This window comes from Temnothorax americanus, unplaced genomic scaffold (assembly GCF_048541705.1).
Source record: "Temnothorax americanus isolate GAGA-0224 unplaced genomic scaffold, ASM4854170v1 Scaffold21, whole genome shotgun sequence".
Classification (NCBI taxonomy): Eukaryota; Metazoa; Arthropoda; class Insecta; order Hymenoptera; family Formicidae; genus Temnothorax; species Temnothorax americanus.
This window is the reverse complement of record NW_027509349.1, coordinates 3,954,174-3,980,470: the sequence shown is the minus strand read 5'-3', so window position 1 is coordinate 3,980,470 and position 26,297 is coordinate 3,954,174. Positions and strand designations below refer to the sequence as shown.

General features: G+C 48.2%; 3 protein-coding genes across 4 annotated transcripts; 1 reads left to right on the top strand and 2 right to left on the bottom strand.

Annotated features, from left to right (window-relative positions):
• Window positions 1-10,323: 10,323 nt before the first annotated feature.
• Window positions 10,324-13,002, bottom strand: LOC143897674 (uncharacterized). 2 transcript variants are annotated; one of them, XM_077406489.1, is made up of 7 exons: window positions 12,834-13,002; window positions 12,147-12,279; window positions 11,977-12,069; window positions 11,649-11,894; window positions 11,405-11,585; window positions 10,827-10,939; window positions 10,324-10,758 (listed from the first exon to the last, which is right to left on the bottom strand). In XM_077406489.1, the coding sequence occupies exons 1-7, from the start codon at window positions 12,855-12,857 to the stop codon at window positions 10,448-10,450; spliced, it is 1,101 nt and encodes a 366-aa protein (XP_077262615.1). In that variant the 5' UTR covers window positions 12,858-13,002; the 3' UTR covers window positions 10,324-10,447. The 2 variants fall into 2 exon arrangements, with proteins under 2 accessions (XP_077262615.1, XP_077262616.1); XM_077406490.1 differs by having other exon boundaries at window positions 11,649-11,885.
• Window positions 13,003-14,124: 1,122 nt separating this feature from the next.
• LOC143897665 (uncharacterized) lies at window positions 14,125-15,369 on the top strand. Its single transcript, XM_077406471.1, has one exon. It carries the CDS (start codon window positions 14,125-14,127, stop codon window positions 15,367-15,369), a length of 1,245 nt encoding a protein of 414 aa, XP_077262597.1.
• A 5,815-nt stretch (window positions 15,370-21,184) lies between these two features.
• LOC143897664 (uncharacterized) lies at window positions 21,185-22,859 on the bottom strand. The gene is made up of 4 exons (XM_077406470.1): window positions 22,516-22,859; window positions 22,004-22,474; window positions 21,680-21,942; window positions 21,185-21,582 (listed from the first exon to the last, which is right to left on the bottom strand). Exons 1-4 carry the CDS (start codon window positions 22,857-22,859, stop codon window positions 21,185-21,187), a joined length of 1,476 nt encoding a protein of 491 aa, XP_077262596.1.
• Window positions 22,860-26,297: the final 3,438 nt, after the last annotated feature.

The following is a 26,297-nucleotide window of genomic DNA, read 5'->3' as shown; positions in this document are numbered from 1 at the left end:
GGTAAACGCCCGTCCCTCGCTCCGCGAGGACAGCGTCATCGCAACGCAACTCGACCTCGGGCTACTCCCGTTTGCAACCCGCCGATTCCGAAGACGTTCACCGCGACAGGAACGCGAGGCAGTCTCAATTGTTGCGCGAGTCGCTCCGAAATCATCGACGATTCCGAGCCTTGGTCTATCAAGGCTCGCGCGGTGTGCCAGGCACCGTGGCGATCGGCTACGCGGACGCGAGCGGTGGCAAGAAGCACCGCCACAGACTTGACGGGCGAATCCGTTGCTACGTGCGACGTCTTCGCGACCCCGAGCTCGCGACACGCGTCGTGGAGAGACGAATGATGGCGCGCCCCACACGCGTAACAGTTTTTCTTCCCGGCGCAGTCATCTAATTTGTGCTTCCCGAGGCAATTCACGCACAACCCGTTATCGTCGACGTATTGCTTCCGCTCGACGGCCGTCTTTTTCTTGTAGTCGTCGCAGAACATGAGTATGTGCTCTTTCTGGCAGAGAGAGCAACGGCCACGCTTTGCTTCACCCTTGCCATCCTGAGGTGATTCCGCGTCGATTTCCGCGTTCCGTCGCTCGCCTTGTTCGCGGCACCATCGGCTTTTACGGGGAGCATCGACTCCAACGTATGTAACCGGCGATCGAGGAATTGTTCGAGCAATATATACGACGGAGGCTCGCTCGCGGCACTTATGGAATTTTCCCACTCGCGACGCGATTGCGGATCTAAGAGTTCGACAGCGAGATAGACGAATAGATCCTCGCTGCGGCTAATCGCCCGACCGATACTGTCTAATGAGCTGACCGTGGCTTTTATGCTATGGAAGATCTTACGCAACTCGACGGCCGACTCGCTCTTCATCTTCGGTAAGGCGATGAAATTAGCGAGATACGCGCGCACTAGTAATCGCTTATTTTCATAATACGCACTCAGAGTTTTCCACGCGCGCTCATAATTTTCGCCCGTCGTTGGCACATTGCGAATAAGAAGGTCAGCCTCACCTTTCAAGCAGGACTTCAAATAATGGAGTTTCTCCACCTTCGTCGTATCTGAGTCCTTCCCGATAATGGACAGGAACAAGTCGCGGAATGACGGCCAATCTTCGTACTTTCCAGAGAAATGCGGTAGCTGTATACGAGGCAGAGTAGTGCGGGGAGTCGACTCCGCTGTACCGGCCGCTTCGGCGGCCTCGGCGGTGCTCTTCTCCTTGGCCTTCAGGATGCGGATGACGTCTAAGAACGCTCCTTTCTGCTGCAGGAAGGCTTCCTCGGCTACCCCCGGCAAGTCTTGCTTCTGGTAGTCGAGCTTATCGAGAGCCTCCTGCGATTGTTGGAGCAATTGGTCATTTTGCGCTTCGAATTTCGCCCAGTTCGCTTCTAGAGCTTAAAGGCGCGCTTCGGCCAGCCCCAACGTGATCTTCGTCGGCCCCGACTTCTTGAAGTTCTCGTACGCGCGCGAAATGCGGCCGTACAGCTCGTTTTGGGAGCGGACGATTCCCTCTACTTCGCGACTCATGTCTTCTACCCGGCGGTCACTCGAAGCGCGAGAAGCTCACCAGGATCCTCACTCACACAATTCACGAATACCGGTCAAGCAGATCCGGCTCGAAGGACCATAAAATGTACGCGAATGGTCGAGGGAGTCGCGGGAAGGAAGGAATTAATTCGTAGAAAGTTGTCTTTTGTGAAATTTCTATAATCCAAGAATGTACAGTATTTACAAGTGTATAATACACACGAACGACGGCCATTCCCGCGCGTGAAAATAAAACCTCGAAAGTGCGAGTAACTTTAACACGCTCGTTCCGAGAAACTTTCGTACGATTTTTTGGGCTCGCGCGCGAAAGTCCGGAGTTTTATACCCACGACCTCCGAATTCTCTCGAATCTTCCGGACCCCCGGTAACGAGCCGAAAATTCCGCTGAGCCAATCCGCTGTCGGCGTCTCGAGAAATTAGTTTTACGTACGTCACGTTGAACTCGAGGCCGGCCACCGATCAGCTGTTTTGAAATAATTTCGGTTTTTCTGCCCTTCAGAGTAAAGTCGACCAGTATCGGTATATTTCCTAGTATACATTCGAAGGACAGAAAAACAGAGTTCCACGGTGGCCTATATTTACTCGCTCCTTTGTCTCGGGGACTCGGTGCGCGAGGCATACCCCGGGACAGAGCGAGCAAATAATCAGTTTTTGTTCGATCGCGAACACTTGGCCTCAATTTGATAGGACCGATGATAAATATCTGGTCAATGAGACTAGAAGGAAAGCATCGTCCTGTCATAAAGAGAGGCGAATAACATGAGTTGCCGTAAAAATCTACCTCTTTCAATTGCAAAAAGATATGCACTTGCATGTTGTGCAAGGATCCTGAGTAGGCGAGGCTTCTCAAATGACGTTAAATACCATCCAAAGAAACGTAGACTAGTAAATTGTGAGAACTTTGAAATGTTTCAAAATATTTTACCTGATGAATTGAGACATTCACTTGCAGTTAAAGAAGTAGTCATTTGTGGAACCTGCTACAAATCTAACATGATTCTTGTTATTAATTACGAAGAGGACTTACCTCTTTTTGGAAACTTGTGTTAGATAGTGAGATCACAAAATGTACAAGAGCGTCCTCTCTTTCTTTTGTCAGGGTTGCGGACCGTTAGTTTCAACGAACACTTGAACTCCTATGAAATTAGGCCTACTGCGGAATGGTTTCTGGTTGAGCACTGAGACCTTGTATCTTTTTATCCGTCTATTGCTCATGTGGGGTCTGATGGGAACACTTATGTAACTTTTAGACATATATTGTAATAGTGTAAGATTATTTGTATAAGTGATTCATGTATCTCTTTTTTATTTTAACACGTTGCATATTCCACTTGTCTACTTTGGCATTTTGTATTTTCTTTCCATCTTTTTAGCTTAAATACAATGAAAGAAGTAAGAAACTACACAGGAATTAAGAATAAAGATTTAAATAAAATAAGGATAAGGAATATCCATATCTTATTAAAGTCTTTATTCCTAATTTCTGTGTAATTCCTTATTTTTTTCATTGTATTTTAACTCTTAGAAGAGTGTCCTTTTTAATCCATTTAAAGGATATATACTAAAGGATATATACTATATTATTAGAATATATTCTATTACTAAGCTACTTACTCATATTAGAGGTATCTGGTATATTCTAATTTGTTAGAATATTTATTAGAATATTTCATTATACTACTTATTAGAGGGAAATCCTCTTACCTTTAGGATATCACCTTGGCGCTTATTTTAGTGGGAAATACTCTGTAGTTTATCGGATTATTCTAAAATCTAGAATATAATTTTTTCGCATGCATACAATGTCGGACAATATGTTCTTTACGCGATGCGCCAATTCTTTGAGTTCCTCGACGAACCACGCGACGCAGTCGTTATCGCGACGAAATCGATACGCTGATAACGTTTCATCGTACGAGCACTGTACGTAGTATGCTATACTACATACTCGATGATGTTGATAGGCGTATGACGCGTGTTCCGTCTCCGGTTGTGTCTTCTGCAGCACACACTCCAGATCGGCGTATACCACAAAGGGAAGTCGCTCTTTCCAGCTGTGGTTCTTGAAGCACAGCCACTTGTTGTCTTCACTCGGTAGTTTGATAGCGCAATCGTTTACCTTTTGGCAGTCCACAGTGTGAGACTGCAACTTGTCGCTCGAACTAAAGTAGTGAAGACATCTGCAAAAAAAAGAATCATAAATATAAATTTTTTATACACAAAATATAAAAATGATATATATATTATTAAAAAATATAAGTACTTACCGATCACACAAATGTACTTCTGACCATGATGCTTGCTCAATTGTGAGCTCACGAGACGGGATAGATTTTTAATCCACGCGAAATGTCCAACATTTTTGTCTCGCGGATCCTGCATGTACAACAGATTCACATGTTTTTTAACACTCGTGCGGTCGGTAAGCCGTATTGGAAGAACGTTTGACGTCTTCTGTCCCTCGATGGTATAGACGTTGACGGATATATTGTTGAGTCGTTCAAACTGTTTAATTTGACTCAACGTCATTGGGAACTCAATGTCTCGTAAATCCAGTACCCTTGAATAATGCGGGTATGATGATTCCCGTTCTGAATGTCTTTCGGCTGGATGTAAGGCGGCGACCACTGACTATGCAAAACATGCATTGTCCATAGACAGCACATTGATCACCGCGTTCTTTACTTTAATGTCTTTAGACAATTCCAAGTGACACCCCGCGCGCAAAGGATTTACTTGTTGACGTTCACCGTCAAATTGAGGATTCGAGTCAACGCCCACTCACTGTCGCGTTCCTGGAACTCCTCGAATTTTGCTAATGTGGGCTCGATAACGTGCCGCTCGTACCAATCGCGCAAGTGCGATGTACGACAGAGTTCTATGTTATTTGTACATATACTCTTATTGTCACGTTTATCACCTGCCACAAACTCCCCGTTGAACGCAGTGTTCACTTTGACACAGTTATGTTTTTTTATAATGTCTCGCACTCGCTTGCACACTACGCTGCAGGCGTCTTCTAAAAATTGTCGCGGCTCTATATGGTCTATATTAATTACCGCACCGGTCATTCTTCGCGTTTTGAACGCGGCATTGATTTCTCGCCATATGAGTTCTGCCGCGCGCGTGTCGCCACTGTTACCGGCGTTCGCATAATCACCACCGCTATGGATAAATTGTCTTTCCAATCGCGACTTCACACCCTCGAGTCGCGCTATTCTGGCAACCAACGATTGCCTTTGCCCGATCGAGAGCGGACGTTTGGCACTACTGCGAAAGTCTCGAGCTCGTGTCTCGAGCTGCTCGACGAATTCCGCGCATTGCAGCGTCCATGTGAAATATTCACCCAAGGTAGTTACTTGGTCGGACAGCTCCAACAGATCGCGTTCGGTTTGCTCGAATTGCTCCATGTTTTATCTATTCAGATTCAGATTCAGGTTGTTCATCAGATTCAGGTTGTTCATCACCACGAATTCGACGCATATTCCATAATGTAGTCTTGTCGATTACGTCACACTCTTCGAAGGGGCACTTGCACACGCATCGATGACATGCTGGACAATTTCGAAAGGTATACTGAATGTTATAGTGTTCCAACATAAATTTATAAAGACTAAAGAAAGGGACATCACAGTGCCAATTATCACAATCGATAAGTTCACGTTCAAGAGTTCTTTGCATCTTATTGTAGACGAAAAGGTTATAGTATATCAGATGCACATTGTACCTCGCCACCACTTCAACGCACTTCCCAATACCTGTGTGAATTTGAACTAGCAGATCGACTGAGCAGCTTTCTATCTCACGCATAACTTTAGTCGCCCAATAGCGATACTCCTCATACTGCGACTTAAAGTCATGTTTAAACAGTTTAATGTATAAAGGATTATCACGAACTAGACGAGCTTCACATTCTTTTACCTCGTTCCGCACCTGTATGTATATTTTTCGTCTTATGTTAGACTTCCAGTCATAAGGATGCTTATCGGTATTGATAACAACTCCTTGTCTAACGATGCGTTTATCGGTTCCGCGTATCCCGAGTTCGCGATCGCGAACAAACTGCACCAGTGATATTCGTTGCACATCCGTCGATTTTCGTCCTCGATCTTCATCACGCAAAGCATTGGCGATATCATCTATTAAATGGTCACCATAATAAAAACGGTTGCAATAGTATGGAATGTCATCGATTTCATCACTTTCATAGTCCGGTAACACCGAGCGATTATTGTCAAGCGTCATTTCTTCTTGCTCACTGTTATGAAAAAATAAAAAAATGTTCACGTCGCGAAAACTAATGTTTGTTTCGTTGACATTCGCCGCAATACTTAATCATCGGAGCGGGACCGTCGATGTGCGTTCGCTGCCACGGTTGGTTGTAATGTTCGTCACAGCGACGATAGGTCTGAACCTCCGAATCCTCCTTTATATGCTCCGGAAGCTTGTCCCACACGTAGTAAATGTGATCGCCGCACATTTGCAACAGAACGGTTTTCGGCACAAATTGCAGCTGTTCGGCGCTAAAATCGCGAATGTTCGAAGGTCTCGACAGCAGGACAAACATCTTTGCGATTGAGCGATAAAAGAATCTCTTTTCCAGAGCACTTGCACGTGATAATGTTCAATCATACAATAACGAAGAAACCGCGATACTTTTCGATCGATGTATCACTCTCAAATCTGACTACTGCGGCTCGATGCGCTTCATCCCTCGTTATATACCCTTTGCTCTCTCTCTCTCGCTCCAACTGATTTTTTGAAAGATCTTTTCCTTTGTTTCGCGTAATGCGTCGTAAAAAAATAGCGCGAAATTGTTTAGTCTCCGCGATAACACCCCCCTTTTCCTCAAAAAAATGTTGTTTACAACGAACATGTTCCAACAGGTTCGATGCGTTATCGGGTCGATCATCGTCCCGATGACGTCATTTCTTCCTTTGTCTTTAACGTACTGCGTAGATAGATTGTTTTTTTTAAGTATAAATCATACTATATGTTCTTCGCGCGCATTTCTATTCGAGCCGTATATGCGACGTCCACCAAAACTCCGGCTGCTTGAATTTGCAATCAAATATTGCATATCATAACATAGAAGCGAGGCACCGATGTTCTGGCGGACATCGGCGCACGCAGGTGTAATGCGAGACGTATCGCGACTATCAGTTTTATACACCGCCATTATATTTTTTTCTCTGGCGACTTTTGCAACCGTCATTGAATTCAGTCTCGTCAAGTCCGCGCAAAGGGTTACACGTATATATTTTTTACGAGTTTCTTGTATACGAACGTGTTTTGTGTTCGGGTGATTAAACTAAGTTTTTTGTAATGTCTCCGCGCAAAACTTTTGTGCCTAAAGACATAGAAGACAATGAAATTTTGAGGGGGCCCGACGCTCCCCAGTTTGAAGACGCTGTAGAGGTGTTTGAAGAAAGAGGCGCTCCTCCCCCGCGCCCCGGCTTCCGTTTGGGGGCACAATATCCGCGCCCGGCCGCGCGCGGGAAGACCTGTTCCGCCTGACGAGGGATCAATTTCCCCTCATGGACGAGGCGCTGATTGCCTACGCGAACCGCGTAGCGAGTTTGTAGAGATAAAAACGTCTACTACTAAGGAGTATAAGTTTAGTGCGCAACCGCGGACTTCTACGCGGCCCCGCGGACCTCCGCGGACCCCCACGCGGACCCGCGGCGCGACCGCGAAGGCGAACGCGGACCCCCTCCCCCCCGCGCGGACCAGCGGCGCGGACCAGCGGCGCGGGTGAGTCATCCCGGTGAGTCATCAGGTGAGTCATCCCGGTGGTATGCCAAGGTCACCCCTTCCCCTCGTAATCCAATTCCCCTGTGTAACCCGATACCCCCCTCCCCCTCACCCCCGCGAAATTCGATACCCCTGTGTAACCCGACACCTCTCCCCTCCCCTCACCCCCGCGAAATCCGATACCCCTATGTAACCCGACACCCCCCTCTCCCTCACTCCCGCGAAATCCGATACCCCCCCTCCCTCACTTTCTCTCGTAATCCGATATTCCCCTCCCTCCCCTCCTCCCCCCCCCCGCGTAATCCGATACCCCGCCCCCTCCCTCACCCCCTCACCCCTTCCCGCGTAATCCGATACCCCCCCCCCTCACCCCCTCACCACCCGCGTAATCCAATACCCCCCTCTCCCTCACCCCCCCTCGGAGCCCACGGATTGGAACTCCCTTATATCCACTACTCCTTTCTACCGATGTTGGGCGCTCTCGGTTCCTTGATCGGTGGCGCGGCCGGCGTGGCCAAAGCGGTGAGCGCCAACAAAGCGGCGCAGAAGCAACTCGACAAATTGCAGCGACACAATCGCGCGATGGAGGGTCGCGGGTTGTACCTCGCGCCGTATAAGAAGCGCGGAAGTGGCGCGAGGAGAGTCGGCGAAAAAAAAACCTCGCGTAAGAAGTCGAGGTTAGCGCGTCTATCTCCGTACGGCGTCACGACTGACGAGCAGCTCGATCGAGCGGCGCGTCGCCTGCGCGTGCCGTTCTTCCGCAGGGTGTTTATGCGCGACGCTCTGCCGACGAGGGTGCGACGCGCGGAGTGCGGCATCGTGAACTTCGACGACGCGGTGGGCCCGGGCACGCACTGGGTCGCTTACGCGAAAAAAGGGAACTCGGCGATCTATTTTGACGCCTTTGGAAATCTCCGTCTGCCGAGGGATCTCGCGCGGTATTTCGACGACGGTGGCGGCGAAAGCGCGATCGTGACGTACAATCGTCGCGCGTTCCAAACGTTCGATCAGAGAATCTGCCAGCAGCTGTGCCTGCGATTTCTCCGCGAGATCGATTGGGGGAGCGGCGGAAGATCGACGTTCTCCCGCGATGTCGCTGACTCTCAAGCTGCGATTTCATTGACGCTAGAAACCAGCGTCAAATATAGTCACGTGACTAAATTTGACGCTCGTCTGATGGAGGGAGAAGTAAGCGGCAAAACGTGCGCGTCGTGAAACCGCCGCTTTTGACTTGCGATAACAGTTCGTCCCCAACAAGGTTATGTTTGTCTGAGTATTTTGAACATAATGGCCTTCATGCAGAAATATCGTACATGGGTGACAGAACGTGCGAGGCAGTTGAATAATGCTCAAGAGGAACAACTCCTGAATGACATGCTACTAATTGTCATTGTGCATGAAATATTGCGGACGAACTCAGAGGAGAAAAAGAAACGGATCTACACAAAAAAGCGTTTTTGGTTACATCCTATATTTAGATTGAGAAATAAGTATGGGTTTTACCACGCAATATATCCAACTCTATCGAAGTATAACCCTAAGTTTAAAAACTATATGCGGATGTCATTATCGCAATTTGAGGACCTGCTGCATTTGGTTGCACCTCATATCACAAAACAGACTGTGACTCGAGATCCCATACCTGCTGCAGCACGATTATCTCTGACATTAAGGTAAGCTGGATATGTTAAATCGAACGTGTTCTTTCCATAAGGACAATATTACATACAAAATCTTTTTTTCAGATATTTGGCTACTGGTGATTCAATGAACTCCATGTCATATCAATATCTTGTTGGAACTACGACAGTGTCAAACATTATTACCGAGACATGTGCAGCATTATGGGATTGCCTTGCTAAAAAAGTGCTTCCTTTTCCATTAAGTAAGGAAGATTGGCTCAATATCGCACAAGATTTCGAAGATTGCTGGAATTTTAATCACTGCATTGGCGCAATTGACGGAAAACACGTTGCTATTCAGGTATTTCTTTTATTTGACATTATCTAATAATGGCAACTGGCGAGCTAGCTATATAATTCCATTTGTTTTAGTGTCCTCATAATGCTGGCTCTTTATATTACAACTACAAGAACTATCATAGCATTGTACTGCTCGGAATATGTGATGCCAACTACATGTTTACGTTCACCGACATCGGAGCTTATGGCAGACGTAGTGATGGCGGAATTTTCCGAGATTCTATTGTGGGTCAGAAATTTTATAATAGAGAAATGGGACTGCCAGAACCTAAGAAACTCACGGTCGATGGTGATCCTATGCCATATGTTCTTGTTGCCGATGAAGCATTCCAGTTAACTGATTTCATGCTAAGACCATATCCAGGAAAAGGAGGACTTAATCACGAAAAAAACATCTATAATTATCGCCTCAGTCGTGCTCGTAGAACAATCGAGAATTCTTTTGGAATTCTTGTGAGTCAATGGAGAATATTGAAAAAGCCTATTGATGCTACGGTAAAAAATACAATGCAAATTGTCCAGGCCATTATTTGCATTCATAATTGGCTTCGAAAACAGGATTTAGACGAAAACGAATATATTTCTGCGGACATGATTGATCACGATGGACCTAGTGGTTTTATTCCTGGAAATTGGAGGAAGGAAATTGGTAGTAGTCATGCCTTGAGAGATCTTGGTAATTGTGGCACTAACAATTCTTCTCGAGATGCCATGAACATCAGGAATGAATTTTGCGATTATTTTAACGGCGAGGGTGCTATACCCTGGCAGTATCTTCAATAGCAGTAATTAAAATTATCATCATTATGTTTGACTTTTTTGACATTTTAATTCAATCAAAATGGTATATATAAGTCATTTAATTAATCATAAGTAGACTACAATAATACTTATTTATATTATATTAATAAAATTATTCTTATACCGCTTTTTAAATATGTATTACACGTGTACCGTCATAATATACGCAACTACATCCATATTTTGAAGAAAAAAATAAAAAGATCTAAAAAAATTTAAACAATATATTATATAACTATAGAAGTCTATATAACTATAGATTTATTTATTTTGTTAAAATAAAAAAATAAAAAAATTTTATAATTATGCTCGTATAAAAAAATATAAAATGTGTTGTCGGAATCTTCTAAAACATCCAGCTGAAAAAAACTTAGTTATTATTCCTTTCTTCCTGTAGTCTGGAGAAGGTCATTTGGACAATATCATGTAGAGTTCGCATTTGTAGTTGAGGCGACATTTTGCGCAAATGTAATGCTGCTGTTTGTAGCATATGATCTACCTCATCGAATGGATCATCTATATTTGGTGGTGCAACATTTTGCGCCTTTTCTCGTCTCTCAAAAATTTGGATTAGTTTATCCAACGGATTCGTAGAACCAACTGAAATATTGCTATTAATAGTGGAATTGGTATTGAGTCTTCGTCTTTTTCCACTCGTAAAAGTACTTGATAAGGTTGGCGCTGCAAACAAATTTTTATATTAGTTATAGTTGATATAAAAAAAAATAATAATAAAACAATGATCATACTTTCTGTGCTACTACTGTCATTTGGATCTATGTCAATCGGACTTTCTACTTGAGAAGTTGACTGGTCCACCGATAATAGCTCGTTCTCTGTGCTAGGAATATTACTCGACGTGCTACAATAAATGAACAAAGTAAAAATTACAGAAACAAATTGTGGAATTACAGTAACTTTATCGCTGTCTAATGATGTTCCTGGCACAAAGAATGAGCAATTTTAGAAATTTGGTTGAGTAGTTAGCCTCAAGATCAAGTGCAAAGTCTGTTTGACATGGACAACATATGCAGTAGCTGGGATAGTATAATGGTTGTTATTATTATTGCTATTGTTAGAAAATAATTTAATAATAATAATAAATAATAAATAAATTAAAAATAAATATAGTTGGATTATTATTATTATTATTAAATAATTTTCAAATAATAGCAATAATAATAACAGAACCATTATACTACCAGAGAGCTATTGTTGTCCATGCCATACAGAATTTGTAATTTGTACTTGATCTTGAAACTGATGTCTACTATTGTGTTGTGCCAGGAACATTACTTTATAATAATAACATAAATCAGTTACTTACTCCTTCGATAGACTGGTATCACGAAGAAACTCCATTATGTTATAATGCTTCCACTTGTGACGGTCCTCATTTTCATTCCTCCCAGATCCACTCGGAAGGTACTGCTCTGACTGGACAATTTTGCGATATGTATCGCGTAATGATTTAAATTTCTGCTGTACAGCAGTTGCGTCGAGTACACCTAGAAAAATCAGATTTTATCATATCCAACTAATCCAACTGTATAATATATTTATTTATTTACCATTCAATTCATCAGCAACTTCTTGCCAGAGTCGTTTCCGGGTTTTCTTGGATCTCCGGTCCACCGGTTGACTAATGTCCCACAGAGGCCTTCTATGTTGGATAGCCAAAATTAAATGTTCTTCCTCTTCTACCGACAATTTCTTTGAGGCCTTTCTTTTGGAAGGAGTTTTAAAATTTTTACTGCCAACAGCATTTTCTTTAGATTGACAGCTGGAGTTCGCTAATTGGCAATTTCCTGCCACAACTAAAATTAAGTGAAAAAGTATTCGATTTTATTGTAGAGGAGCAGGAGAGTTTATTATTGTGTCAATTAATCCATAACTTACGTATATGCTGGTTGAAGGTTGCACCAATGTTGACCTCAACTATTTGCTCTACGCCGTCAATGTAGGCACGGCGTAGGCACGTTTTTCCATCATCTACAAACAAAATTATTATTTTAGTGAAATACACCTACAATGTAATAAAATGTACTTATAGTAGATAAAATATATACTTAAAAGCGGGTAAAAATAGCGTGTCGCCTCATCGACATAACACCCAAATCCCTCCAGACATGCGTGGCCGTCCACATCGGCGACGTTGCAAATTGTTTCGCAAACCCCGCATGTCTGCACCATTGCAATTTCCTAAAAAAAAATTATTATTAATTATTATTTTAATGAAATGGACTAGCTAGCAAAGCTCGATCTTAGTGCTCAAAATCTTATATTACAAATTCAAAATATTCAAACGTTTCGGCATTAAATGTGGTCTTCATCAGTGATAAACAATTATAACCTTGGTCGTTTAAGAAAAATTAAAACGACCAAGGTTATAATTGTTTATCACTGATAAATGCCACATTTAGAGCCGAAATGTTTAAATGTTTTGAATTTGTAATATAAGATTTTAAGCATTAAAATCGAGCTTTGTTTGCTAGCCCATTCCATTGAAATTGTTTATATATGCAAACATGACTAATTGTTTATTATTAATTATTTAACATAGCCAACTAATCCAAACATAGCTCTATCCCTCAACAAAAGTTATTTTAATCACTCATATATTTGCAGATATATCCAACTATAACCTAAAATGTAGAGTTATCATAACTTATTAATACCCTAAAAAGCAGCATATTTATCCACAAGAATGATCAAAATATTCCATATCTACCATATAATATTAATATATTACTTACTTCATTCTCGTTGATGTCACCCATTGTATAACTTCAAACACGTTAAACCTTTGAATTTCGTAGCACGTTGAAAAAGTTGGAACGGTCTGAACTTTTTCCCCCACTACATTTTCTTGACGCCAAAAGTCACGTGACCCCATTTGACGCTGGTTTCTAGCGTCAATGAAATCGCACCTTCACGTTGACCGGGACCAGCAGCGTTCTCACGGCGAGTCACGTTCCCGCTTTGGATCTGAGCGACGGCGATTATGAGCTGGGTTTGGCGACTTTTGAGACGTACAATTCGATACCGAACGTTACGTCCGCGAACAATCACTTCTACTTCGGCGAGGACGACCGGAGAATCGTCGTTCCGGAAGGATCGTACGAGCTGCGAGCCGTGAGCAGATATCTGCGCGCCGCTCTTCTTTATCGCGAACGTCGCGAGAGAAAAAAAATTAAAGAAAAAGAAGGAAAACCGAGGACCGACGACGCCGGACGGGCGACAGAAAAGAACCAAACAGAGAAGGACGAAGACGACGACAAAGTTTATAGCGTATACGAGAACGAAGACGACGACGGTGACGGTTATGACGTGTACGAGAACGACGACGGTGGCGACAGAGTACTCGCTCTTCGCGCCAACGAGAATACCATGAGGAGCGAGATAAAGTGCGCCTACCGAGTGAATTTTACAAAACCGAACAACATCGGTTCTCTCTTGGGTTTCTCGAAAGATCGTATTCTAAAACCGAACAAATGGTACGTTTATGACGGACCCGTCGACGTCATGAGCGTGAACATAATTTGCATCGAGTGCAGCATCACCGCGGGAGCGTACAGCAACGGACGCTCGGTGCACGCGATACACGAATTCGCGCCGAAAGTTCCACCGGGATATAAACTGTCGGAGACCCCGACGCAGATCATTTACCTTCCGATCGTCGCGCGAAACGTTACCGATATCACGGTGCGAGTCGTGGATCAGAAGGATTGCTTGATCGACTTTCGCGGCGAGGAGATAACAATCAGACTGCACGTACGTCGTCGTCACGGTTAGTGTGTGTGTGTGCGCGTATCCCCGAAGAGAGAGCGAAAGGAGGGATGCTCGTTCTGAACGGATTTAGCGCGAATTGTGCGAACGAGCGAGCTAGCCCGTTGTACGACGAGATCGATAACGCGGGAAAGAGAAGAGGCGGGGGAGGAAGGAGAGCCGTTCTCAGCGACGCCAACATCAGGTTCCTACGATCGCTGGGTCTCGCCGTGAGAAACGCGTCACCGTCGAGCCGTTTCTACCTCGAGAGGAAAAATCATGGCCGACATCCTGATGAGTATCGGCGGTGAGCCGATCTCCGACGAGCGCATCGTCGGAATCGAGACTCACCCGTATAACCCGTACGTCAACACGACGTTCGGACACAACGACGAGATACGAATACCCATACAGCAGCAGGATCTGTATACGCTGCCGTGCGACAGTTTTCTGTACGTCGAGGGACGACTCAACGACGACGGCGCGACGAATGAGGAACAATACGCGAAATTAGTCAATAACTGCGTCGCGTTTATGTTCGACGAAATTCGATACGAGCTCGACGGCGTGGAGATCGACCGGTGTAGAAACGTCGTCATAACCAGCACGATAAAGAACTACGTGTCGCTGACCGTCGAACGAGCCAGAAAACTGCAGAACGCTGGATGGAGTTATCCGACGAGCGAATCGAATCTGAACAATGCGTCGCATCAATTCAACTTTTGCGTACCTTTGAATATTCTTTTGGGTTTCTGCGAGGACTACAGACGCGTGGTGATAAACGCGCGACACGAGCTTATCCTGATACGCTCTCGTAGCGACCACAACTGCGTCGTAGATCCGAAGAAGACCGTGCCGAGAGATCCGGCCAAGAATCCTAAAATTACGTTGTTGAAAGTGCAATGGCGTATGCCTCACATGGCGCTGAACGACGTGACTAAATTATCGCTGTTGCGAACGTTGGAGAGCGGACGATTTCTGAGCGCGGGCTTTCGCTCTTGGGATCTGTACGAATTTCCCCTGCTGCAGAGCACGACCAAGCATTCGTGGGCCGTGAAAGCCGCGCCGCAATTAGAGAAGCCGCGATACGTCATATTCGCGCTGCAGACCGGACGGCGAAACGAATTCGCGGGCGACGCCTCGAGGTTCGATTATTGCGCGCTCGCCAACGTGAAATTGTATCTCAACTTGGAATTCTATCCCTACGACGACGTGAACGTGGATTTTGAGAGCAACAAGTTCGCCGTGCTGTACGAAATGTACGCGAAATTTCGAGGAGCGTACTACGGGAACGGTCGCGACGACGCGCTCTTCTCTCCGCGCGAATTCGCGCAGGTAGCTCCGCTCGCGGTGATCGATTGTTCCCGTCAAAACGAATCGGTGAAGAGCGCCACCGTGGACGTGCGCATTGAGTTCAAAAACAAGGAAAACGTTCCGCCGAAAACCACAGCTTTTTGTCTCATTGTTCACGATCGCGTCATCGAGTACAGTCCGCTGACCAACGTGGTGCGCAAAATTATCTAACGAAAAATCCCGGGAAACTGAAAATGCGATTGCGAGGATACCTCATCCGGGAAACGGAAATATGTGATTGTGGGCGTGTTTTTATCCCGGAAACGAGGAATATATAAATTCGCGGGCTCCTTCCATCGTTTCTCAGACTCTGTTAGGAACGAGCAACTTAAACGAACGTCTGTTCTTTAATTTTTTTCCAACGCGCGCAGACGCAATGGCAACAGCGGCAACGACGACGACGACGACGATCTTCGTCAACCTGCAAGGATTCACGGTGGGCGACAGATTCGTCGCGAAGGAGGTGGCCGTGCTGCGAAGCGAGACGCGCGTGCTCGCGCATCACGTGTTTCGCGCACCGATGAGTTGGAATCTGCTGACGAGCTCCGAGAAAGCGAGGGCCAGTTGGCTGATAGCGAACCATCACGGCCTTCGTTGGGAGGACGGCGACACGGACTATCGGCAGGCGAAGACGATCGTTCGACGCGCGGTGCGTGACAACCTGGACGAGTTGCGCGAGACAGAGGAGACGCCCAACGCGCGAATCTACGTGAAAGGTCTCGAGAAGAAGAGATGGCTGCAGGAGATTCTCGGCGACGTCGACGCGGAGTACGAGGACGTCGATCGGTTGGAGTCTCTTCGCGCCGATCGCGCGTTTCGCTGCCGGCGCCGGCGTCACCAACGGTGCTGCGCCATGGAGAACGTGATGAAGTTGCGCGATTGGTGGATCGAGCGACGCGAATGTTTCGCCAGCATCGACTCCGCGAATTTAAATACTTTTTAAATTTGTGTAAAAAAAACGTTATATATTACTAGTTTAATATACTTTCATTTTTAATGTATTAATCGTTTTATCTTCTTGCGTTGCTCGTTTTTTTATTTCATACATATTGTGTTTAATCGTTTATTTTTACTCCATATATTGTATCATATATATTCTTCTATCTATATTTTATCGAATAAAGATCGACGCAAAATCTATGACAAACGGTGTTCCTCTTTTCGCATACCACCTCCGTATTTATATACGTATACATTATATGTATGCTACCGAGCGCGCGAAAATGGCCGGTCGCGGGAGCGCGTAACAATGGCCGGTCGCGGGAACGCGATACATCTTAACGCGACAAACAGAGAAACGGCGAGCGCGAAAGCAAGAGCGCGATACGGGGGGTGGGGCGATAGCGCGACAAGGAAACGAACGGAAACGCTGAGACGCTCCAGCGCGAGGTGCGGTTAGGAACGCGAGCGAGCGATAATGCCAAGCGTCAGATTGAGTACGCGGAAGGGAGCGGTGAAGAAAACGCGATATCGTTAAAACATTTATTTTCACTGTTAATATTTATTTGTAATACAATATTATATAATTGTACATAAACTTCCGTCATTTAATTAATTTTTTCAATATATCGTATTTCACCTTTTTTGACATTGGGTGGCCCAACATACGGGGACATCGTCGTTGATGTGTATCACTGTTTCTTGGCTATTCGGGTTCGAACGAACCGTTCGATCGAACGATCCCCCTCGTCGTCGTCTCTCTCGTGACGACTCGCCTCTTCGTGCGAGTCCAGCCGCGCGATGTTCCTATGCATCCCACGAAGTTTCGTCACAAACAATTTGATCTGGTGGCGAGATTTTTTCGCCAAGGAAGTCATGATGGTCCTACGCAAAAAATACAATTAATAAATATAAATAAATATAAATATGAATAATAAATATAAATACTTGTATAAATAAATATAAATATACATAAATATAAAATTTATCGTTTGATTATATCATAAGAAACAATTTCACGTTTGAAAGCGATACTCACGTTTTTTCGAGCATTACGGCGTCATCGTCCACGCGATCGATAAGTTCCAGACAGGGAGGCACCTTTTCCGTTAAGCTCTTCAAGCGCTGCCGCAACTGCCGCAGCGTGTCGCAATAATCCTCAACCTCCCTTGTCAGGGCTGTGATGTGATTATGTAATACATCACACACGTTTTTTAAATCGTTAAGTTTCTCCATCGTCTTGAGTTCACTCGAAAAGTGCGGATAGACTACGCCCAAGTCTAGTATCGAGTTTTTATATATGGTAAAAAAGGGGGTGTTGCGGCAGAAAAATATACTAAGAATAGCATTTAATTGCGTCGAGGAAAATATATGAATAGACGGAAAATACGCATCAAAGAAAATAATTAATGCATTTGTTTTAATCAAACCGACTCATCCGCCGGAATCGTTGACGCAATTTTTCCCCATCGGGCCGACTCATCCGCCGGGATCTTCGACGCATTTTTTTTTCACGCCCGAAACCCCCCGCCACGCCGCCACCCGCCACCTATCCGCGTTGTCGCTAACGAGCGCGTCATCGCGTAAACGTTCGCATTCAGATCGCGCTCAAACCGCAACGCGCCGTCATCGCGGTTACACCTTCTTTCTCTCTCTCGCTCTCGACGATGCGGCTCGCGCGCATAATCGCGTTAACCGCGTGTTTTATCGCCGCGGGGTGCATCAATTCCACAATTACGGACGAAAATTACGCGCTCACGTTCGACTACCTGCAGAAATACGGATATCTGTCCAAAGACGTGGACGCGGTTCCGGCTCAAAGACGAAACGACGTTCTTCGCAAAGCCTTCGAGGATCCTCAGAATTACTACGAATTACCCGGCGCCGCGGCGACGAAACGCCCAACAACGAAACGCTGCAATTTATGAGAAAACCGCGATGCGGTTTCCGAGACATCCTGAAACACGGAACAAAAGCGAGCCTGTCCAAATGGCCGAAGACGCACTTGACGGGGCATTTTCACTTAGCCGACGGGACCGAGCTGAGAACGGCGCGGGCGGCGTTCAATCTATAGTCGCAGCATTCGGCATTGACGTTCGAACGCTTCGAAACGCCGAATGCCGACATTATAATATCTTGGCGACGCCTACGTCACTATAACACGAATACCAAGGTAAACGGAGCAATGTGCTCGGACAAATTCGACGGCCCCGGCAACGTGCTCGCCCACGCGTCTTTCCCGACGGACCAAGCGGGGTTCGTCTCCGAGGTGCACGTCGACGGGGACGAGCCGTGGCACATTTACGTCAACAAACATGCCGCGGATAAGTTTTCCCTGCATTACACGCTGACGCACGAAATCGACCACTCCCTCGGATTGGTGCACAACGAGCGCAAAACATCGGTGATGTTCGCGATACAGCCGGACCAGCAGTATCCGGTGAAGCTCGACCAAAACGACATCGCCGACATTCAACGTTTGTACGGTGAAAAAATTGTGAACAATCCGCCGCGTCGGACGCCGCCGCCGCCGCCGCCGCCGCCGCCGCCGTCGCCGGACCTGTGCAGCCTCGATCGCGTGAACGGGATATTGATTTTAGAAAATTGAATGTACATCTCGTACAAGCGTTACGTTTGGTCGATCGATCTGGACGGTATAGGACGTACAACGGACCTTTAACCCTCTCGAATCACATGAGTTTTCTTCACAACAATTACACGCGCGTGACCGCCGCCTATCAATCCCCGTCCGGCGATCTCGTGGTATTCGTAGATAATTTGGTATACTTGGTTCAATATCCGGAATTTAGTCTGCGGCCAGGTTGGCCGAAGACCCTGCACGAACTCGGATTTCTCGAAAACACGTTGATCAACGGAGCGGTGAACACCCACAGAGGACGTTCCTTCGTGGTGTTCAACGGTAACTCAGTGGGCGAGATAGACGAATGCCACGAGAGCAAGAAAGTCGCCAAATTTACGCCTCTCGAGGTGACGTTTCCCGGAATACCGACCGGCGTGACGTCGATCTTCCGCTACATCGACGGCAATCTGTACTTCACCACTCGGACGCAATTCTACAAATTCAACGAATTTACGATGACCGTCTCGTCGGCCGGTAAATTCGATCTGCGGATGCTGAATATCGTCTGCCCTAAGGCCGAACTGCTGCAGCAGTTGCGCGATCTCCTCGATCGAATCGTACGCCTCAACGATAACCCGCTAACGTCGACGGCGAGCGATTATTGGAACGATGACGACACCGGGGTTCGGCTCTCCGATCTCCGCATCAGCCGAAGGAAGTAGAGGACCGCGCAAATTTCCCACACCACGCCACGCGCGACATAAGTCAGATCTTTCCTACTTATACCGACGTGTCCCTCTCAAAGCATCAGTGTCGCGTCGTCGGCCGAATACGACGCGTCGGAAAAAAATCAGAAAGGAACGGTTACCGCGGCGCGAAATGTTCTCAACGTTGGCCGATCGATCCGCGCCGAGGAGTATTTCCCCTACAGAGACGGCGGATTCGGAAGCGAACGACAACGGCAATAAAAAGCGGAGGATCAGTTCGATGGACGATCGCCATTATCTTCCTCGTCGCCAGGAGTCGCGTCGCAGCTCTCATCCTCCCACCGACGCGCCCGTCGAGGACGATCGTTGTCGTTATCATCAGGAGTTTCGTTCCAACTTTCGCCTTTCCACCGACCAGACCGTCGAACTGCCCCCTGTGCGCATCCTGACGACGCGTTATCTGCTGACGACGACTGGTTACAAGTACATAGCCATAGGTATCGCGATCAAATTGCCTTCGTACGTGGATAACGCCCTGGGAGACAAACAAAGCAGGGAAATCTCCCGGATGCTCGACATGTGGAAAGGACTGGTCGAGCGTAAACGCGACGTATTTTCGTGCATGGAAAGCGCTCTCTCCGACGTAACTCACCCCACTCCCTCGCCGATGTCGATCAGAGGGATGACACTGCGATTCGGCGTGATCAACAACGGGCCGATCGTACGTATGGAGCTGCCCAACCTGGCTCGCGTGATGATGGTGCGCAAAACCCTGCCCACGCTGTACGATCTCCAATTTTGCGTGGATCGCGTCGTCCGTGCGCTGAGCGCGGCGACCGAGGAAGTCGACGCAAAGTTTTCGCGCTATCGGGAGATAGCCGCCGCCGCGATGAAAATGGAAACTTCGGTTCAAACTGCGATACTGAAGAGCGATTTCTTCGATCCTGACAACATCGTCGACTGCGAGATAGCCGCGCTTTGTTTCCAATCCTTATAACGATGTCGCGTCTACGAAATGTATATATTTGCGCGAGCGAAACAATGTAAACGCGCTCGTATTATTTTTTGAATAAATAAAAAATTATATGCGTATCTCATCTGTGCGCTTTGTCTTTCTGTTTCCCTCCTTTTCCCAAATCCGTGTACCCATCTCCGCGCGACCGCGCTTACCCCCCGCGGTCGCGACGCGGATCGAAACGACCTTCGGTCCAAGAGTAAAAAAGAAAAAACACGACGACGACGACGAAGACGGGCGCGCGAGACCCCACCGCGAAACGAACCACCTCGAACGCGTCGTTCTCTCCACCCCCCGAAACGTCCAGTGGAACGACCTCAAACGAGTTCGAACGAGTTCGGACGCGCCCAAACGCGCGCAAGCGACGACAACAAAGAAAAAAAACAAACCAAAAAATATATTGGCCCGCGATTCTCCAAAACGGTCGGTAACGGCGCGAGCGCCCCTCGGAAAACGCCCAAATCCCCGCAACGAGCCCCCGTTGGCGGCCCTGCCCCGCGCCGAACCCCCGTTGGAGCTCTGCCACACCCAACCTTACATAAAGTGTTCCCCTCGCGTCGCGCTCCCGCTGTCGCCCAGTTTTCTCTTCCCCCCGCATAGCCACCCCTCCGGTGACCCTTGACACCGTCCCTCGACCCCCTCGCCCACCGCTTACGGCGCTCCCCCCGCGGCAGGGAGGCCCCCCCCCCCCGACCCCGCTAACCGCAACCCGAGATCCCTGAGCTCGGAGTACCCATTGCTATCCTACTGACATTCGTAGTGAAACTCGTAGAGACGCGTCTTGGATATCTCGAGAATAGACATACCCACGTAGATAGGCTTGTTCAATTTTACCTCGAGCCTTCGCAGCTCGATCGCCACCAGATTCTCCGAGAAGACGCTCCTGCTGTGAAAGTTCGGCTTAGCGATCAACGCCTCCGCGCCGTATCTCCCGTCCCATCGCGTCACGAGACGCACGTCCACGTGATCGCGCACATTTTCCATCGTCTTGTCGAAGACGGCGTTGTTTATCAGTTTGTACAAATTCCGTTCAAACTCGTTGCTCGCGCGCGTCCTAAGCGCGGTGTTCAACTCGATGTAGACGCGAAGCCACGGCGACTGGGCGAATCGCAGCACGCGACAAACGCGCGTCAGACGCATACCTAGACATTGCACGCAGACATTGCTGCAGGTTTCGATAGTGCGTCACGTAGCGCGATTTGTCGTAAAGAGTATCGAGCAGTTTCTCTTGACGCTTGCCGGGCGGTTTGTCGCGCGTCGGGCACAACGGCAAATCCGCGTGGGCGTCGTGCAGGTCTCGCGGGTACTCGAGATCCACCTCCAAAATGTAACCGACGTCGCTGTCCGCCGGCACGGTCGTCGCGTCGAAATTCTCAGGGTCGTCGAGCCACTGGAAATTCGCGTAGGGCAACGATTCGCTCATAGCCCAGCCGTACAGATTGTTCACGTCGTAATACATGAGATACGTAGTGAGCTGGGACGAGTCGTGCGTCGGTACGTGCCTGTTGTTGGTACCTAAGCGAACATTGACTGAGGCCGCCGCGTATTCCGCGTTCCACGAACAGCACCATGTCGATGTCGGTGAGCAGCTCGAAACGCACGCCGGTGTACCTCAGCATGGCGTCCCACGTGTACCCCGGCAACGTGTAATAATGCGCGGGATCGAGCCCGTAACTCGCCGAACACGCGTCCCGAAAATTTTCAAATATATCCGCTAGAAGAAGCACGTCGGTCTTGAGATACAGATCGCTGTACTCGCCGAGATCTCGCACGCGAAAACGTCGCCAGACCTTCGTCGCGTGCTCGTAGTCGCTCTCCCTCGCGGTCTCGTCGGTCAGGGAGCTGTAAAAGGCCTCGCGCGGCGGAAGCTCGGTCTCCCGCAGTTTGTCCACGCTGTCGACGTACTCGTACGGAAATACTCCCTTGCGAGTGAGCAGATCGAGATCCTCCGCGCTCAAATCCGCGTACTCCGAACGCATGATTCTCAGCTTGTCCTTGTTCAGATAGGAGACGCCAGGGTTTCGATACTTGCCGCTAAAAATTTATACGAGTCCACGAATCGAAGCTTCACGTACCGATCGCATCCCCCGTCGGTCTGCGTCTCCTTAACGGTCTTCGAGAAAGATATGTAACTTTCCTTCGTGAGTGGCAGCAGATCGACCCCGCCCTCAAACTCGTTCGCGATTTTCTCGACGACGAAGTGCGCGTCGTAACCCAACAGATTGTGAAAGAACACGGGAATCACGTAAACGTTTCTGTAATTCAGATTGCAACGAGAATGCGCCGGACCTCTGTAGCGTCCGGTTAGGTGACAGTGATCCCGCACGCGCTTGTCCTCGGGTTGGAACGATTTCCCGCACACGTGACAGCGCGTCGCGAGCCGAAATTCGCGCTTCTCGTCCTCCGTAAGTTCTACCATCGCTACATTGGTGGAAAATTTATTCTTAGCGCGATGCGCGAGAACGCGAACCACGAAACGCAATCCTCGCCGCGACGACATCTGTACGCGGACGCGGTATCGTCGTAGGTGCAGCACAGATAGTAGCCTAGGCTGAACGGTACGTGACGCTGATAAGCGTATCTTTCCGTTCTTGCACACCCTTAGACGTTTTTCCTCTCCCGTTGTTCGAAAACACACTCCAGATCCGCGTACACCACGAAGGGAAGTCGCTTCTTTCTGTCGTAATTGTCGAACGAAAGCCGCTTGTCGTTCTCGTTCGGGAGAAGGATGGCGTAGTCGTTCATTCGGCCGCAGTCGACGCTGTGGGCGGCCAACTTTTCTTGCGCATAGAAATAGTGTAGACATCTGCGAAATAACATGCGAGCGATTACTATGCGTATATAAAATAACACCTCGTCTTTTTCCTTGTTTCTTGTGTATTTTTTTATTTCATTTCATTTCATTTCATTTCATTTTATTTCATTTCATTTCATTTTTTTCACCTACCGATCGCAAACGTGCTTCGCGCACCGTTTCGCGGTCAATTGCGAATTCACCAATCGAGACAGATTCTTTATCTAGGCAAAATGGCCCCTGTTGACGCCGCGCAGCGTATCGCGCAGATACAACAGATTTACGTGCCTGTCCCTCTTATCGTCGATCAACCGCAGAGGCACGATCGAGTTGTCGTCGGCGCCCCGTCCGAACTTAGCTTTCTTTTCAATTCCGTCCCGAATTGCGAACACGTTGATCGATACGTCGTTCTGACGTTCGAACTTTCCGATTTTTTTCAGATCAATGGGAAAATCGATCCCGTCGAGATTCAGCACCGTCGCCTAATCGGGATATGAGCCGCATCGTTCCGCGTGCCGCTCGGCAGGATACAGAGCGGCGACCACCGCGCGCGCGAAACACGCGTCGTTCTCCGATCGCACGTTGACAACCGCTTGTTTGAGTCTTATACCCAGCTGTATTTTTATCCAACATCCCACGCGCATGGGATTACATTTGTTCACGTTCACCATTAGATTCAGTATTCGCGACAGCGCCCATCCGCTGTCGCGTTCCTGAAATTCGTCCAACCGCATTAGAATCGCGTCGCGCACGTGCCTATCGTACCACTCGCCCAGATCGGACCCCGGGAGGAGCTGTTCGTTCCGCGTAGCAAAACTTTTCACATCGGTCTTAACGTTTGCTACGAATTCCCCGTTGAATATGACGTTGACATTCAGACACCCGTGTCTGGTCATATTATCCCGCACCTTTTCGAGCACGGTGCCCTTCGCGTCTTCGAGAATTCGCGCGGGCTCGATGTACGTCGAGTTTGTCACAACGCCGGTCAGTACGCGGCGTCGGAACGCCGTATCGATCTCGATCCACGAAAATTCTCCGCCGCCTCCGCCGTCCAAACCGGCACCCACGGCGCATTCGAATCGTCGATGCAGATCCTCCCTCAAACCTTCCAATCGCGCTATTAGAGCCGCCGCTCTGGTAACGGATCCCGTGTTTCCTCACTTCTTGGGGCGTCCGACTCGACACTTTTCCCGCAAGAACCGGAGACACTCGTCGCATCGTCGTCTCCACGCGCGGTACCCGTCCGCGTCGTGGACGTCCGCGGCGAGCAACTCGTCGCACTCGTTCCACATCGTATCCAGAAGGGTTCACCCTCGGGAACGTTGAATCTCACTCGAGCGAAGAGACGACGAGACCTGTAGGTTTGAATCCTACGTATCCTCTCTCCTCCGTACACCGTCTCGCAATAAAGATAATACTCGACGGGCAGGCAACGCATATAATCGTTTGCCCTAGCGGAGTTTGCCACCGTCGTCTCTATCCACTTTCGCTCGCGAATGCTTCGCCCTCTGATTTCCCTTCGCAGATGATGGATAGCCAGATTCCATCGCGCGTCTTCCCTTACCACCGACGCGCGCGCGTTTGACGACGACGACGACGTGTCGACCCTCGCCGATTCGTCGTCCAAATCGGACGAAAACTCAGGCATGGGCTCGCGACAGGCAGTTCGTCGTCCGATTCCGCGGACGAGTGATCGCGGCGCTCGTTCATTCTCAAATACGCGTCGCTGATGCTACATTTGCACCGCTAACGCGTCGATATCAAGATAACAATCTCCATCTTCAGTCCGCCACGATAATGTTTCGGCGTAATCATAAATATCGAGAAATTTCCGTTGAGATCGGAGATCGGCGATTCCGATTTCACGACGAATCAGATATCTCGTTAAGTCGACACGTCGAGGTGTGCTATTTCTCGCACGTTTTATCCTGAATCGGAACGCAATAGTTCATTATGCTCTCATACATATCGAGGTGGCATCGGTAGAATCCCCGGAGCGAATGAGGATACAAATATTGGCGGACCCCATTTTATTTTACACTTGAGGAAACAACGAGAGCGACCGCAAACGAGTTCGAACGCGTGTTAAAAAAATTATAGCGAATCGTACGAATCGATCGAATGAAGAGACGAGTCATCTCTCTCTCTCGATCTCGATACGTCGGGATGGGCAGGAAAACTACAAAACAAAAGGAGGAAAACCGCAAAACAAAAAGGAGGAAACGACGAGAGCGACCGCAAACGAGTTCGAACGCGCGTTAAATAAATCATCGCGAATCGTACGAATCGATCGAACGAAGAGATGAGTCATCTTCATCGATCTTGATACGTCGGGATGGGCAGGAAAACCACATCCTGCCCGTCGCGACGCGCATCGAAACGACCTTCGGACCGAGAGTAACAAAAAAAACGACGACGACGAAAACGGACGCGCGAGACCCCTCCGCGAAACGAACCACCTCGAACGCGTCGTTCTCCCCACCCCCCGAAACGTCCAGAGGTACGACCTCGAACGAGTTCGAACGAGTTCGGACGCGCCCGAACGCGCGCGAGCGACGACGACGAAGAAGAAAAAAAAACAAACCAAAAAATATATTGGCCCGCGATTCTCCAAAACGGTCGGTAACGGCGCAAGCGCCGCTCCGAGCGCCCCCTCGGACAACAAACGCGCGCGAGCGACGACGACGAATAAAAAAAAACAACAAACAAAAAAATATATTGGCCCGCGATTCTCCAAAACGGTCGGTAACGGCGCGAGCGCCCCCTCGGAAAACGCCCAAATCCCCGCAACGAGCCCCCGTTGGCAGCCCTGCCCCGCGCCGAACCCCCGTTGGCAGCCCTGCCACACCCAATCTTAACCCAAATGTTCCCCCCGCGTCGCGCTCCCCCTCTCGCCCAGTTTTCTCTTCCCCCCGCATAGCCCCCCCCCGGTGACCCTTAACACCGTCCCTCGACCCCCTCGCCCACCGCTTACGGCACTCCCCCCGCGGCAGCGAAGCCCCCCTCGACCCCGCTAACCGCAAGCGAGATCCCTGGGCTCGGAGTGCCCGTTGCTCACCTACT

What these genes read in the sequence shown, in the direction of transcription:
- LOC143897674 (XM_077406489.1), bottom strand. Translation starts at nt 12,857, where the DNA reads ATGGGTGACATCAACGAGAATGAA. An exon ending in GTGACATCAACGAGAATGAA is followed by an intron (nt 12,280 to 12,833) that starts GTAAGTAATATA and finishes ATTTTTTTTTAG; the next exon opens with GAAATTGCAATGGTGCAGAC. An exon ending in AACCTTCAACCAGCATATAC is followed by an intron (nt 11,895 to 11,976) that starts GTAAGTTATGGA and finishes ACTTAATTTTAG; the next exon opens with TTGTGGCAGGAAATTGCCAA.
- LOC143897665 (XM_077406471.1), top strand. Translation starts at nt 14,125, where the DNA reads ATGGCCGACATCCTGATGAGTATCGGCGGTGAGCCGATCTCCGACGAG.
- LOC143897664 (XM_077406470.1), bottom strand. Translation starts at nt 22,859, where the DNA reads ATGGTAGAACTTACGGAGGACGAGAAGCGCGAATTTCGGCTCGCGACG. An exon ending in ACCGACATCGACATGGTGCT is followed by an intron (nt 21,943 to 22,003) that starts GTTCGTGGAACG and finishes TACCAACAACAG; the next exon opens with GCACGTACCGACGCACGACT. An exon ending in GACGCGCGACAAACCGCCCG is followed by an intron (nt 21,583 to 21,679) that starts GCAAGCGTCAAG and finishes TGCAATGTCTAG; the next exon opens with GTATGCGTCTGACGCGCGTT.